This window comes from Cavia porcellus, unplaced genomic scaffold (assembly GCF_034190915.1).
Source record: "Cavia porcellus strain 051 isolate PalLab524CR breed Dunkin Hartley unplaced genomic scaffold, mCavPor4.1 scaffold_1, whole genome shotgun sequence".
Lineage (NCBI taxonomy): Eukaryota > Metazoa > Chordata > Mammalia > Rodentia > Caviidae > Cavia > Cavia porcellus.
The window spans coordinates 167,708,419-167,723,666 of record NW_026947484.1 but is presented as its reverse complement, the minus strand read 5'-3'; the positions used below and the strand labels follow the sequence as shown (position 1 = coordinate 167,723,666).

The following is a 15,248-nucleotide window of genomic DNA, read 5'->3' as shown; positions in this document are numbered from 1 at the left end:
AGGGAATAAGTACCCTAGCTCCCAGGCTGGTACACTGTACCAGCACAGCCATAATAAAGAAAAACCGGACAAACTCTGCCAGGGTCCTCAATAACTTCTACCCTTTTGCAAATTGGAAGTTGCAGAGGGTGTGTGAAAAGGAATGCTGTGCTTACTGCATATCTCTATCTTGTCCTTTGACCTAGTAACTACATGTACAGGAATATAATCTAAGAAACAAAACCTTACACACAAAAAAAGATTTGTGTACAGAAACTGTAAGTATGTATCTTACAACGGTGAATCACTTGAAACCATCTACTTGTCCAAAGGTGAGGCTGTTAAATTCCAGTGCGTTCAGAAGATGGCAGAAGATGCTATGATTTAATGGCAGTTGGGAAAAAGCAGGATAAAAACTGTATTATGGTATAAGTGTGTGTATGCATGCTAATGTGCAAAGAACAATTCCAAAATGCTAATTAATTATACCTGTTTTAAAGTGACAGAACTAGGGGTCATTTCTTTTCTCTGTTCTTTGAAATTTAAAAACAGAAAAAACATTCTCATTTATATTCTCCCTCTCTCACTCCTTCTCCCCCTCTCCCTCTTTCTTTCTGATTTATATGCTCCTGGTGAGCAGGAATCATTCCTAGCCCCCACTCTGCAAGTCCTGCCACTCAGAAAATGCTGTGGACAACATAAGCATTTTGGGTTTATTTCTGGCTTCTCATTGAAGGTGACCCATAAGCTCTCCTGGGGAACAGTGGGCCCGCCTCTGTCATCCCCTCTCACCCTAGTACCCCCTCCTCTCTCAGCTCCAAATTACAATGGGCACCTCATCTTTCCCACGCAGATCTTCCTGTCCCATTTGAGGGTGGGGGGGACAGGTAACTGTGCTATAAAAGACAAGGCTATTCACAGGGAACATCAAATTGAAGTGCAATCTTTCAAATGACTCAAACCTGAATCGGCTGGTATTAAGATCTTAGAGTGGGCAGAGGAAAAAAGCCTCTGTTCTCCAAATGACATAATGGGACATTTAACAGATTTTCTTCAAAGGGCAAATGAACAAACAAAACTCACCACTTATGACCCAAATGGAGTCAGTGAAGAACAAGCTGCTTATTAAAAATACTGCCTTGGAGGAAGCAAACCAGGAGACTTGGTTCTCCCTAAATGGCTTGCAGTTACTCTTGGTTTTCAAAATTATCTGGAGCCCTGAAGGCTAAGATCAATAATATTCCCTGTCTCAAAAGAGAGCAGATGGCCAGAGCACAGCATAAATACCTTTGAGCAGTTCCTTCTCTGAAGGTGGGAGGAGACAGCTTAAGGCTGACAAATCTTTTCCAGGAAACCATGTGACAATAAACGTGAGACCTGCATTTACTAGGCATTTCAGGCTCAGTTCAGGACAACCCCAAGCAAGAAGATTCTTGTTTTGCTTATGAGAGACCCAAGGACAGAATGGACTTTCTGAATGCAGGTGAGAGTAGTTTTAGTCTCGTAAAATGGCACTAATGCATGGAACAAGGTTCTCCATAGGGGTGAGTTAGGAAAGTGAGGGGCTAAAAAGAGGAAACAACTGGATCTACCGCACTATCACAGCCTCCGGGACTGCTACCATGTGGCACAGGCTAAGAAGAGAGAAAACCTGAGACAACACATCACAAAGATCAGGCTCAAGACCCAGGAGGCTTCAGGGTGAATCCCCAGGTGGTATGGACATCTGTTTTTCAGTGTTAACAGATTCATTAAGGCTGCATCTACACTATACAAATTATTTGGGTGATTTGGCAATTCTCCAGGCCTTTCGGATCCCACATCGGTCACCCAGATGTGCCACTGCCAGCAGGATCCCAGCGTTGGACCACAGTCCAAAGCATCACAATATACTAAACATATCCATGAAGAAATAACCCAAACAAGAGGAAGTGAGAGGACAGACCTGCTGACCTAATCAGCCTGCAAAGCCCCATCCAATAAAAAGGGAATTTCCAAGCAGAGCTCCCTAGAGCAGATGCAGTCTTGAGAAATCTCTTGGGTTGTTATATTTGTGCAATAGCACAAGACAACAGGAATGTTACTTCTTACCTCTCTTTGTTCTGTTGACTCGGCTCCCTCATTTTCCTGGAAACTCATACAGGAAAGATCAAAAATGGTTTTCTTCAAGTGCTGGTTGTCTGTGTACAGTTCCTTAACAAGCTGTATGAGGTCGCTGACCTGGGAGACAGGAGCAGGGGGGACAGAGCCACCACTTTAAGGCAAAGAGATCCTAGGCAAGCTGTCTAATGTGAGCCTCTGCTTCTTCATTTGTGGGTGGGCCACTATGAGAATTTCCCATGATCTAATATCCTCAACACAGCTTCAGTGCTCAGTCAACAAGAGCTAACAGGGGACCCTCTGGAGGCAAAGTCTCCATGGCTGAAGTTTCTACAATTGTGTCAGTCCTGATTTTATGGCATAGACCCTCTTCGTATACCTATCTAGCAATGTCAGTAATAAAAACAGCTGTCTATTACACAGCAATGTATAGCGAAAAACTCCTGCAAGCTTTAGTCAGTCATTTCCAGCAAAAGACCTATAAAGCCCATCCCTGCTTTCTAACAAGGAACAGAGAAGCTAACTGTCCAGCGCCTATAACCAGGCTGTCAGGAGCACAAGGTAATAACAATGGCCTAAGTGCCAGCTTCCGGGGAGGAGAGCAGCTACTTCCTGAGACCTGAGGGACACAGGCAACTGAGCTGATACCTTGGCTCCCCGCAAGCTTCAAATAATTTTAAAGTATCCAGTCATTTTTCAACACTTAAAAGGGACAATCATAAGCTCTTCAAATAGAGTAGAAAGTCCCACCTTGATTACACATGGTAGATGTCCAATACATCAAAATATGAATAAAAATTAATCCAATCCTCATGGAAGATATGGTAGGTAAGTACCAAGCAAGCAAACTGCCTGGTGCCCTGACCAGGATCACACTAGGTACTAGCCAGCAGCTAGGATTATATTCTTTTCCTCCTCATCAAAAACTAACAGCTGCCTCAAGGCTCTTTGACCTACTCCTCCGCAGGTACCCCAATTTTTATAACTCTCTTTGTTACTTCTTCTGAGCCTTAAGAGACTTCCTTCTCTCTGCTGAGAAAATTCTCCACTTGGACAAACTCCTATTCATCTTTCAAAACCCACTTCAAGGCTCACTTCTGTTCAGATGCCTCTCCTCACCAAGTAAAGTGTGATTACTATATAATCTCTCCTCTGTTACCTCTATATCTTGCAAGCTGACTCTCACAGCAACCTAAAAGTTTGTGTGCCTGTTTTCTCTGCTAGGATGTGAATGATTCTATAAAAGAAACTAAACCTCAATTGCTGATCTAAGATAATTTTGCAGTAAATCACGTGGACTCCTCCATGCTCACACGTCCTATTTATGTAGAACCTTGAGACATATACAGCATTAACCATACCACCAATGGGCAGATGGAGAAACCTTTTCAATTTATAAAAAATAGATATACTGATCACACTTGGAGCTATAATTATTCAAAACCTTTTATTAACTCCTGCTATGTGCATGAGGTCTTGGGATATCAGAAACAAGCCATGATCATTGATTTTAAGATATTCATAGCCCACATAGAGATGAAGAACCAAAAAACCACAGATCCGTACAAGAAGGACATCAGCATGTAACACACAGAGAGGAGAGGGGAATGCGTGGAGGAGAAAGTTGTTCACCCTTCCTAGAGGAGCCTGGGAGCTTTTCTTCTAGGGGTGCAGATCCAGGGTGGGGTCTTCACTCTGAGCAGTGTGCTCAAGAGCCAGAGCAGGGTGACAGGGAGGGGAAGACAGGAGAGGAAACGGACTTTCACATCCCCATGGCCAGGAAACCAAGAGGCAACAAATAAAGGCACTAAAAGTTAATAGCTCAATACCTTTTTCTTAAGTTCTTCTTGAGAAAAATGCTCCACTTGAAACCGATTGTGCTCGTCAAGGCAAATACTTAGATAAGATGTTTGATCACTATAAAATGAAAATGGTTCTTCTGTCCAAAATAAAAAGTAAAATAAAATAAAATAAAATAAAAAAAGATGGGGAGGGGGAGGAGAAAAAGAATTTCAGAAACAGATCTTTTCAAGATGATTCCCAGTGCAATCCATCTACAGCAACTTGAATGGGGAGGGGCGGGGAGACAGAAGCACACACTGGGGGGTTACAGCACCACCTTTGGAGCAAAAGTAATTTTCCTCGCTCTCCAGGCTGGTATCTCAATATAATACAGCTTCATCTTGGGCTGTAGGTTTTTCACTATGGCCAGTGCTGAATTACAATTTGCATATCAAGTGCTGTGCCTGAAGACCATTCTGAATGGCACAAACAAATGGTGATATCAGTTTAAATGAGCGAGTGATTCTGTGCAGGTGAGAATACAGGAAAATTAGATGTGACCCAAAGTACCCTTTGGGTACTCAAGGAACTCAAAGGAAATAAATGTGCCTGATGTATTTTCACTAGCTTCAGAGCCCACCTAGGAAGTGAGTACACCAAGTGCAAAAAGTGCCTGCTAGAGCCAAGGTCACCTACATGTCAGGGTCTGCGCCTCCTCCTCCTCCTCCTCCGAAGCAAATGGCAATTCTAATAGCAGGGGGCGGGGAGCAGAGGGAGGACATTTAGTGAGTGGGACACATTCCAAAAGCATCGCATTTAACATGGGTGAGTCCCACTGCACCTGTATTACATACAGGAAACTAGAGAGAGCTAGACCCCCAAGGGGCAGGCACTGGCTCAAATCGGAACCAATCAATTCTCCCCCACCCCCTCAGCTCCCATTCTCCATCTTTAAAATGAAATTAATAAATGTGTTACCCAATGAAATGATTGTGAGGATCACTGCTGAGAATGGAAGGGCCCAGCACTCTACCTGGTACACAGACAGACACACAGTAGGTACCCAAGATATGTCAAACCCACCACGATCACCAATATTTACCACATGTCTGAGGCCTCAAGCTACAGAAAGGAATAAAATACCAACCCACACCCCAGGGGGATCTGGGTCTGGCAAGGGACAGGGCTAAGCACACCATGATTAGCCCAACAGCGTCAGCTCCAAGCCCGCTCATGTTATAGCCCTCCCTGAACAAGTCACAACACTAAAAATGTTGTTTCCACAGGAAACAGTAAGCTCAGCCCAATGCCTGTGCTGTCTGGAGCTCTCCGCAAGAGGTACAAGGCAAGCAGGGCGCAGTCAACACCTCCTAGGGGTATTGAGCATACAGAGAGATCTGCAAGTCCTCAAGGTTACCTGACTCTAGGCAGCACACGATACAGAAAATAGTAAAAGTGGCCGTGAAGCGAGCCTCAACAGATCCTCTCAGAATGACTACAATTTGGTGGGCCCTTCTGCCAGGAAAGGAGAAGCCAGCCAGTTAGATGACACGGCAACATCCACACAGCCATGACAATAACAGATCTCCAGGTAAAATACTATGGCTGCCCCAACTCCTCTTATGAAAGTTCAGCCAAGACTCTCCAAATAGAAGAACCAAACAGACGTATACACAGAAGACAATGTGTACCTTCCCGCCTCCGGATTTCACTGATCTGCTCCTCCAGAACCTTCTGTAAATTCCGATAGGAGAGCACATCCCGCTCCAGCTGCTTCCGTAGGGCAAAAATGGCATTTAACTCAGCATGCAGACTGTCGATGCTTGATGAAACAAGATACCAGACACTGTCAGACAGGCCTGTTTGTGCCATCACATGCAAAGTCCAGCAAGTCTTTCTGTGATTTCTATGTCACTTGTGTTTTTTAATAAATACATGATTACTACAGAAAATTAAAAGTATAAAGAAAATGAAAATTGTTTTCAAAAGTATAAAAAACCAAAAATGATCCCATTCCCAATTAATACACAGCAGCCTACATTTCCCCTTAATCTTTTTCTCTACAAGCATTTTCACAAGGTGGAAATAATAATGGGTGTGCAATGCTGAACTGTGCATCCCTGCTTTAAATACTAATCTATAGTTCTACAAATTATTTACAACATATTTGATGATCATGTAATATTAAATCTGGTGAATAACCCACCAGTTACTGTAACTATGAGTGGACATTTGGGTCATTTCTGAGTTTTTGCTAGATGAAATTAGGTGAAACAATCTAGTTCTCTAGGATGTATGTGCCTCTGTTTGGAATAATGACCGCCACGAGAAGGATGAGAGTAGAGGGAGAGGCTCCAGGGCCGGGGAGTTACCTGGCCCGTGGACTTCAAACGAGAAAGACAGAGGATCTCTGTTGTGTTCCCATCAAAGAGGTCACACTGGGGGAAAGAGTAAGGGACAGGAGGAAAATAAAAGTCAAGGAAGAAGAGTGAGTTAATGCTAAAAGAGCAAAGGATAAAGTTAGGGGCCAAAAGAACTTCACTCTAGTGGATTAGCGCCCCCAGAAACGTACAGTGTAACTGGATTTTTAGTTTTAGTAGGGGAGGGAAAAATTTAAAGTAAGCTGAACCTTAAATAACCACATATCTACTGATCATTCTACTGGACAGTTGCAGGTCCATGGTGCGGTCTGATGTTATTTCCTTAAAAAAAGGATTCCCAGCAGTGAAATTAGTGGGTCAAAGCATGTGAATATTTTTAAAGCCACTAAAACACCTTAACAAATCAGAAGGCTTCCTTTTCTGCACACTGACAATATATCACTCTCTGGCCAGTGTTGGGCCATTGTTTGAGAGGATTCATCAACACTTTGAAACTATCTGCAGAAATTTAATATAAGGATATTCCTAAGATGAGGGTCCAAAGCTTTATCACATTTTTCCAGAGGGGCTGAGAACCTCAAAACGGCTAGGAGCTATTGCTCTGAATACATGTGCCAAGTATTCAAGCCTCATTTTTCCTTCAGAGATTTTCTTTTCCAGTCCATGTATCTAACTGTACACATAAATCAACATACCCTGGAAGAAAAATAAACCATTAGTGCCTAATATTCCACGCCTGCTGCTTTGAGGACGGTGCACTGTGAAGCAGCCTTCATGCAAGGGCAGGGGCACACTGGTAACTTGTACCTAGTTCCATTTCAAGACAATCATAATGATCAATTTGTACGGCTGATAGGAAACCTTCCCGAGGTGTCACAGCACAGCACAGCACAGCTTGGATGCGGTTATGCTGCCGAGACATTTAACCAAGAGAAAGAGAGAGAGAGATTGTTTTAGCGAAGCTCCTGCGATTCGGGCTGGGGAAAGCTACCTGCCACACTCCCTCCTCCACTTTCTGACAGGGTGAAAAGGACACAGCTGCTGCTCCTGTGTCTGTCATTTATGTTTTCCCAACTCCAGAATCGTATAAAGATGTGAGGAATTGGTGGAACAAAAGGTGCCTCATGCAGAAAGAAATAAAAGCCCTGTGTATTATTTCTAGACTAGAGGCAGAGACTGGGGGGAGTAGAAACAAGGAGACACAGAGAGCCAAGCTCACAGCGACACACTGCTACGAAGCAGCTCTTTGACCTTGGCTGGTCAATCAAACCATCTCATCTGTAAAATGAGGATAATACCACCCCAAAATAGTCTTCCTCTGAGACTGTTTTGAGCATTAAATATGATGTGACATGACAGAGCATGTGACACAGTGCCTAAAGCGTAATAGATGCTTAACAAACATCATTTCCTTCCTTTTGCACACCCCAACTCCCATACAAAGGATATTTATGAGCCAAAATTTCTGATTCTTACAAACTACAGCCACAAGTTTCATCCAGAGACAATGTTGTCCCATGGGAACATTTGTCAAGGTCTAAAGATATTTTTGGTTGTCACAATTGTGGTTGAAGGAGGAGGAGTATGCTACTGGCATGGAGTAGAGCTAGGGATATTGGTAAACTTCCTATAATGCATAGGACAGCCCCTCATGACAAGGAGAAAGAAATCCAGCCCACAGCCACAGCACTGCTGAGGCTGAACAACCCTGGCTTACAGGAAGGGCAGAGTGAACCAGCCCTTGAGACGGAGGCATACCAGCAAGGACCCAGGCTCAGCAGCCACCAAGCGCAGCTCTGATCACTCTTCACTGCGGTACCCTTAACATCGTAGGGACATAATGTGCAATAAAGCCGCAGATTTCCAAGGGCTCCCATGGAGAATAAAAAGGAAAGGTGAAAGGCTCAGGCTCACAATTTCCTTCCTCTCGTTTCCATTTTAATCACAAATACATGTGTCTCCAGTCACCCTCCTTTATTGCCAGTTGCTGGAGAGTTAGCAGTGCTGGAGTCACAAACAAGAGCACCACCTGCCCTCGCCCACAGTTCTGCCGGCTGGGTCCGAGGATCCAAAGGCCCACGAGATAAGCTCACGCACGATGGCACAGTGAGGCATGCAGGAGCATTTCACGTTGTCGTGATGAGTAAGTGTTATTATTCACTAAGTGCTTACTCTGTGCCAGGCAGGGCTGGGAATTTACACAGTATCATCTTCTGTATCCAGACAAGCCTGAAGGTAGGAAAGTAGGGAGGTGAGTAGGTTGGTAAGTGGGAGAACAGGTAGGTAAGTAAGTAGGTAAACAGGCATGTAGATGAGTTGACAGGTACACAGATAAACTAGTAGGTAGTAGATTAGTTGGTAGGTAGGTGAGTAGTAGGCAGATAAGTAGGGAGGTGGAGAGTGGGGAGTTAAGTAGGCAGATCAGCCAACCTGCACTTTACAAACCCATGCACTGAGGCTCAGCATGAGAAATGACTTGCACAAGAGCTCGAAACCGCTGAGTGACAGAGCTGGGTATGGACCCAGGCCATCCTTCCCTAATGCACTCCAAGTCTAAAGATGAACAGGAAACATTTTAAGCACCCTTGTTGGTCACTGCTCTGACCCACTTCAGCCTTATCTGCATTTTTATTTATTAGGAAAGAACCCGTGAAACTTGGAGCCATTCATAATGCTGAGAGGGCTTGAGAGCCATCCCCTTTAGCACTTCTCAGCACTCAGAATCTACCCTGCTCCCTCCTGGAGAAGCTGCGCAACTAAAGCAAAATTGGTCCAGGCCCCGCTGGAGTTCTCTGTGACTCGGCACTCCCATCCTCACTCCCAAGTGAAAATGGCCAGCAGCTGAGGTCTCCTGAAAAAGCTCACTCTCAGAGAGAGAAGCCCATGTCTGGGATTTCATCAACATATTTTTGTTTTCTCTAAACTCATTTCAGATTTTAAAATCTGGAAATTATCTCATTGTTTAGAAGCCTAGACCATGGGAGGGCTGCTCTGCATCTAGCATCTTCCAGGGAGCACCTCCTAGGGTCCCTGAGCAACACAACCTGCAGAGGCTCTTCTGGACCCCAGGAGAGCTGCTAGAGAAACAGAGCAGGCGGAGTGGCCGCAGGTGACCACAAGAGGGCCAGGGGGTTGGGAAGAAGGAACACAGAAGCACAACAAGCTAGGGGATAGGTGAGCCTCCTCACAAGAGTGACAGAAAGGCAAATTCTGAAGGAGCAGTGGGAGACAAAGCCGGGGAGTCAGGAAGTGGGTAGAAACAAAACAAAGGTGAGGGCAGAGGCAGGAGCACACAGTCCTAGGAACAGTGAAGAGTAATGTTGGTTAACTCATTATAGAAAATTCTGGAAACTAATGTGATGAGCCTGCCCCCATCCACTCCAACCCAGCCAACAATCCAAGGGACCAGGACCCATCTCATTCCTTCACTATCTCCATGGCTTCACAGCTTTTGTGCTGTTTTGAATGAATCTCAGATATCAGATCTTTCAACTGTAAGTATCTGCTGTGGAGAGGAATGTTGTTTTTATGTGAAAAATTCCTGAGGTCAGTACTGCAGTTATAGATGTGCATACAGAAGCCTGGAGCAGACTGCCTGCCTCGGGACACAGAGCTAGTGAGTGGAAAAGCCAAGACCAGAAAAAGACAACTGGCTGGTAACTCACTCTCCTCACCACACCTCCAGCACCAAATCATTTCAGTCCTCTGCAGACACAGGTCACTCCGAGGCCCAGACTTTCTCAGGTCCTGGGGTTCTGGCAACCTCTGTGTGATTTTTGACAAGTCATTAAACCTCCCCTAGGTTTCATGGGCTCGTGTAAAACAGCTACAACATTATCATTTACCTCACAGAATAGCTCTGACAATCACATGGGAATACACACAGAAGCATCTCCAAGCATATAATAAAATACTGTAAAATTTGAGTATTATATTTTATCCTGATGTTCTTGCCAAAACTCGACCAAAAACAGAAAAACCTGTTAAGCAAGGCCATTACCATCCAGGTACTTTGTAAATTTCCTAAGCAAACTGGCAGGGCTCTGCTGGCTCGGAGGCCACCAGCACTTCCCATGCCCATATGCACATGTCTACCCTCAGGCGCTTGTGACATCCAAACAGAAACCCTTACCTGTCTGAGTTCTGCAGAGACTTCACCAGCTGGGAATAGATGTCCCGCTCCTTCTTTAAGACCTGCATTAGCTCCTCATAGTCTGCCTGCTGCTTTTCCTGGAAATAACAAAGGAACCCGGCATTAGGGAAAGAATCTTAAGAGTGCAGCTCTATAATAATCAAACATATGTGGTCATTTCTGGTTTTTTAAAAACACAGGGAGGTAAGGCCCAGCCAGGCTCTGGCTCAGATCACAGTCAGACAGCACCACCTGCAGGAGGAGTGGGGAATGCCCGCCTCGCACAGTTGCATCTGGAATGTCCCCCAAAAGCCCATGTGTTAGGAACTCAGTCCCTTGGGTGGCACCACAGACAGGCAGCAGAAACTGAGAAGTGGAACCTAGTGGGAGGCCCTTGGGTCATTAGAGGCTTGCCCTTGAGAAGGGCCCCTCCTCTTTTTTGCTCGCTCGCTGGCACTGAAGTGAGTGGTTTGCTCCACTGTCTACCTACTCCCTGCCATTGCCCCCCGGTACCCTCATCAGAGGATCTGGCAAATCTTGCACTGAAATCTCCAAAACTGTGAGCTGAAATGAATCTTTTCTCTTTATAAGTTACCTGCATCAAGTATTTTGCTATAGTAATACGAAGCTAATGCATTTACCCAGCACAAGGCTGAGAGACATGCACCTAACACCCAACAGCCGCTATGAATCATACACCTTATTTGCCCAAGATAAAACTATCACTCCTCAGAGCTATTGATCTTCATTTTCACAACACTAAAAAGAAAATGTGTTGCCACACTTGCTCTTGCTCTAAAGAAGAAAAATCCATAAACTAAACCCTAACAAATCGTGGGGTCAAGGAATGTAACATGTTCCTGCCAGCTTGAACCCGTGGTCCAAACTGCATGGCTGTCTTAACTGGAAGCTTTTTATTAACTTTGTTAGCAAAAAGACTGATAACAATGAGTAAATCCATTTGTACCACCACTGCTACAAGCCTCCTGATGAGACAGGCATCCATGTACCACTGGTGGTTCAAGCTGCCCCACAGTGAGACATGAGTTATGGCCCCATCACGAACATATTAGAGTAGGAAGTCAAGTGAGTGGCATCTGGAAGGCATCCAGACCACAGAAAGATAGCTGCATGGCTTTGGGTAAGCAGCTGATCAGTCCTCTACTAGGTACAGTCCCCAGTTTTATGAAATGGGGATACAGTTTGTGAACGTTTACAACTGTGAGGTATTTTTTTAAGGTTAAATTTTGGCCCTGCCACTTACTAGTTTGGCAAAATTACTTACCAGTAACTCTGGCATTTCTACCTATAAAACAGTGAACAATAATCTCTACTTTATAGAGGTATGCAGCAGATTAAAGAGAAATTGTGTACAACAACATTAGGAAACAGATACAATTGGACTAGTTCCAATATTAAGACAAGGGAAATTAGGGACAGCAAAAGAAATGATCCCAGCATTCTGTTGTGCTAGAAAATAAAGAAAGCGGGGCTGGGGATTTAGCTCAGTGGTATAAGCGCCTGCCTTATAAGCAGGCAGTCGTGAGTTTGATCCCCGGTACCGATAAAAAGGAAAAAGACAAAAAAAGAAAAGAAAGACAAGCTTACACAGTTCAATGCCAGTTGCCAGGGACTGAGGCAAGGGGAAAGGAGTTATTTTTAAGACATAAGGTTTCAGTTACACAAGATGAGTAAATTCTGGAGATACAATGTATAGTATGGTGACTATAGTGAGCAATACCGTATCACACACTTGACATTTGCTAAGAGGTAAATCTTAAAGATGCCCCCAAAATTGGCAACAGATATATTAATTAACTTGATTATGGTAGTTATTTCACAGTGCATACAATATCAAAATAACAAGTTGTAACACCTTAAAAATATAAAATTTTTACTTGTCAATTATACTTCAATGAAGTTAAAAAAGAAATAAATTATGAATATTGTCAACATGACACAGAAACCAGTTTCAAAAGGCTTTCACCAGCCAAATCTGGGACAATCTGAACATCAAAATAATGATAATGATGGATTATAACCCACTGAATAAAACAGAAATTCATGAATCCATACTGACATGAGTGAGTAAATAAGAAGAATTGGCTTTTCTTTATAGCAAAATGATAATTAATAATGTAGAATGAAAGATGGAATTAGAAGCATCACCATTTGGCAATCCTCATAGTAATAAATAATTCAGCCAAGAAACATAAAAAGATGATAAAACTAGTAGGTGAAAGCTTGAAGATCACAATTTATACAGACATAAAATACTTCCTGCAAAATATTTATTTAATACAAAGGAAAAAAAAGAGTAAATGGTCAAGATCCCTGACAGACACTGCCTTGTACACTTTTCAAAATCAGGATGGCTGGGATAATAATGGGACAAGCTGAAATCATGTACCACTACTAGACAAGATACAAGAAGCACACAGCACTACTACTGTGATACCCCCAAGATGTACAGACTAAATCTCACAACCAAAAGGGAGCTCAGAAACTCCCAAACTGAAGGGCTTCCATCCACCACATACTGGACACTTCAAAGGTTTCGAGCTCATGACTGTCAAGAGAAAACTGCAGAACTGTCTCAGACCACAGACTGAAGAATCAAGACTGGAAAGAGTGAGGCATGATCCTGACCCGACTCTCACTGCAAAGAGCATTACAGACAATGGATAAACTACACAGGAGTCTGAAGATTAGCAGGGAGTGTTCAGCCAGGGCTAATTTCTTGGTTGTGGAGGCTGTCCTGAGTGTCCCTGTTTAAAGGGAAAATATACCCTGAAGTATTGGGAGAGACAGGGCTTCAACTGGAACTTTCCTTCAAGTAACTCAGAAAAAATCCTTTATTCTTGTAAATTTTCTATAAACTTGTAATTATTTCAACACACAAAATAAACACTGAAGTTAATGTATGCAGAATACCTAGCACAGTACCCAGCAGGGATACGGTACTATCCAAATGCTGGAGAGAAAACCCCATTAATGGGCACCACAAACAGCCTTTATAATTCACATTATGATATCAACTTGACGAGGGGTTCTCAGCCTAACTAAAACCTCAAGGCTGCAAGAATGTGAACAGAAGAAAATATTATATGTTTATTTCCATTCACCTGGATGAAATTTAGCACACCTCTCAATTATAAAAACTGGTACTGCTATCAACTGTCGTAGTACTAGCGTTATCCTGGTGACTTGATCATCATAAGAAGCACAGTTCTTTTATATGTAAAACACATACCACAAAATATCACAAGATATTTATTCTTATCACTGCTTCAGATCTATAATAGTCATTACAGTCATGGTCTACCATTTTACAGCATAAGTTTTTATATTTTGAAAACTACATTTCAAAATGTTTAGTAATTCCTTCATAATTCCACACATTTATTTTGTGTACTGATAGGTTTCCAGGGAAGGGATCCTTGGCTACAGTTAGGCTGCCAAAAGGAAGAGGAGGAAGAAAGGCTAAGTCCACAGACCCAGGAGCACCCTGCTGTGCTTCCAGTACTAATAAAACAGGCCCTACGCAGCAACTGTCCAGCAAGGCTTTCAGTGCTGTTAGAAATGACAAGACTGGTGTGAACCATGCCACATGCCACTGGCACAGGGGCTCCCAGATAACTCTGCACACCAACACTGTGTCTGTCAGGCTCTCTCAGCTCCCAACCTACACACAAACACCTGTGCAGCCAGAGCAACCTGAAGAAAGTCACTCAGGCTGCAAAGGACATCAAGACAAGGAGATAATACAAGAACAAGTCCTCAGCATGCCAGAGCTCTGCAGGATCCTCACAGTGAGTCAGCTGCTACTCCCTCCCCACGCAGAGAAGGCAGGGTCATAAGGTGGGGCATGGGCCATAAATTAAGGTGATAATCTATATACCACACAGAATTGCTAAAATGAAATGAGTTAATCTACAGACGCTGTCAGAACAATGCCTGGCAGGGGGTAAACATTTGATAAATTGCTAGCTGTCCTATGTTCCAGGTACTATGCTAGATCCTTTAAAGATATTGCCTCTAGCACAACACTGCAGAGTGCTAGATTAGTCTGCCTATTTTTCGGTGGATGAAACTGATTCTCTGGAAGCAAAGATAATTTGTTTCCCAGCTAACAAGGGGTAAAGTCAGAGTTTGTGTTTGTAACTTAAAGCTGACCAACAAGGGCTAGAAAAAAAAACAGGTAAATGAAGATTTCTGGTGGATGGAACAGAAACTTCAGAAACACAGCACATGGAGCACATGTGCTCCCTCTCCCTGGGTCCCTCCATGTTGACTGAATCGCACGAGGCTGGGCTCTAAGCTCTAGAGAAAAACCCCACTACCACATCGAGGGACTGGGTGCACACACAGTTCAGCTCCTTTTCCTTCTATTTCCTGGTAGCTAGCTAGTACAACCCTCAACAGGGTCTTCAGGCCACCACTCTCCTCATCCTGCCCTCATCCCTTTGTCCTGCCCTTCCATCCTCAGGTCACCAACAAGTCCCTCCACGCAGGCTTCCAGGAGGGGCATGGACTCCTCCTCACTCTTCAAAGTCTGACTGCCATCATTTACCACTCCCCACTGACACACTCCATGGCATCCAGAGCTGGACCAGATCCCCAGAAAACCTTCCTGCCCTCCTCCAGGCTCCAGAGCACTGGAGTTCAATCACCTACTCATAGTCTGAGCACCTTGCCAGCTACAGTGTCCCAAGCCAGGCACAGTGCCTGGCACAAATCAAATGCTGCCACAAACACTTGCAGAACTGATGATTAAACAGGTGAGAGGGGAACACAAGGAGTGATATGAATCTTAAGAGCAGAGATTCCTGTGGATATTTTGCATAATGGAAGTCAGAGTGAGTCAACGTCTT

General features: G+C 43.9%; 1 protein-coding gene across 10 annotated transcripts in view; it reads right to left on the bottom strand.

Moving 5' to 3' along the window:
* Positions 1–15,248, bottom strand: part of Cdk5rap2 (CDK5 regulatory subunit associated protein 2) — a 185,376-nt gene that overhangs the window by 78,125 nt on the left and 92,003 nt on the right. For 7 of the 10 annotated variants that reach the window (XR_010051176.1, XM_063259938.1, XM_063259943.1 and 4 more), the window contains 4 exons: positions 10,375–10,472; positions 5,553–5,683; positions 3,909–4,018; positions 2,071–2,199 (listed from right to left, as the gene is read on the bottom strand). Coding sequence is in view for 9 of the 10 variants with exons in the window: in XM_063259938.1 (XP_063116008.1) it covers positions 2,071–2,199; positions 3,909–4,018; positions 5,553–5,683; positions 10,375–10,472 (468 nt within the window). In the remaining variant the exon portion in view is untranslated. The remainder of the gene's footprint in view (positions 1–2,070; positions 2,200–3,908; positions 4,019–5,552; positions 5,684–10,374; positions 10,473–15,248) is intronic. The other 3 variants (XM_063259918.1, XM_063259953.1, XM_063259933.1) reach the window with 1 other exon arrangement.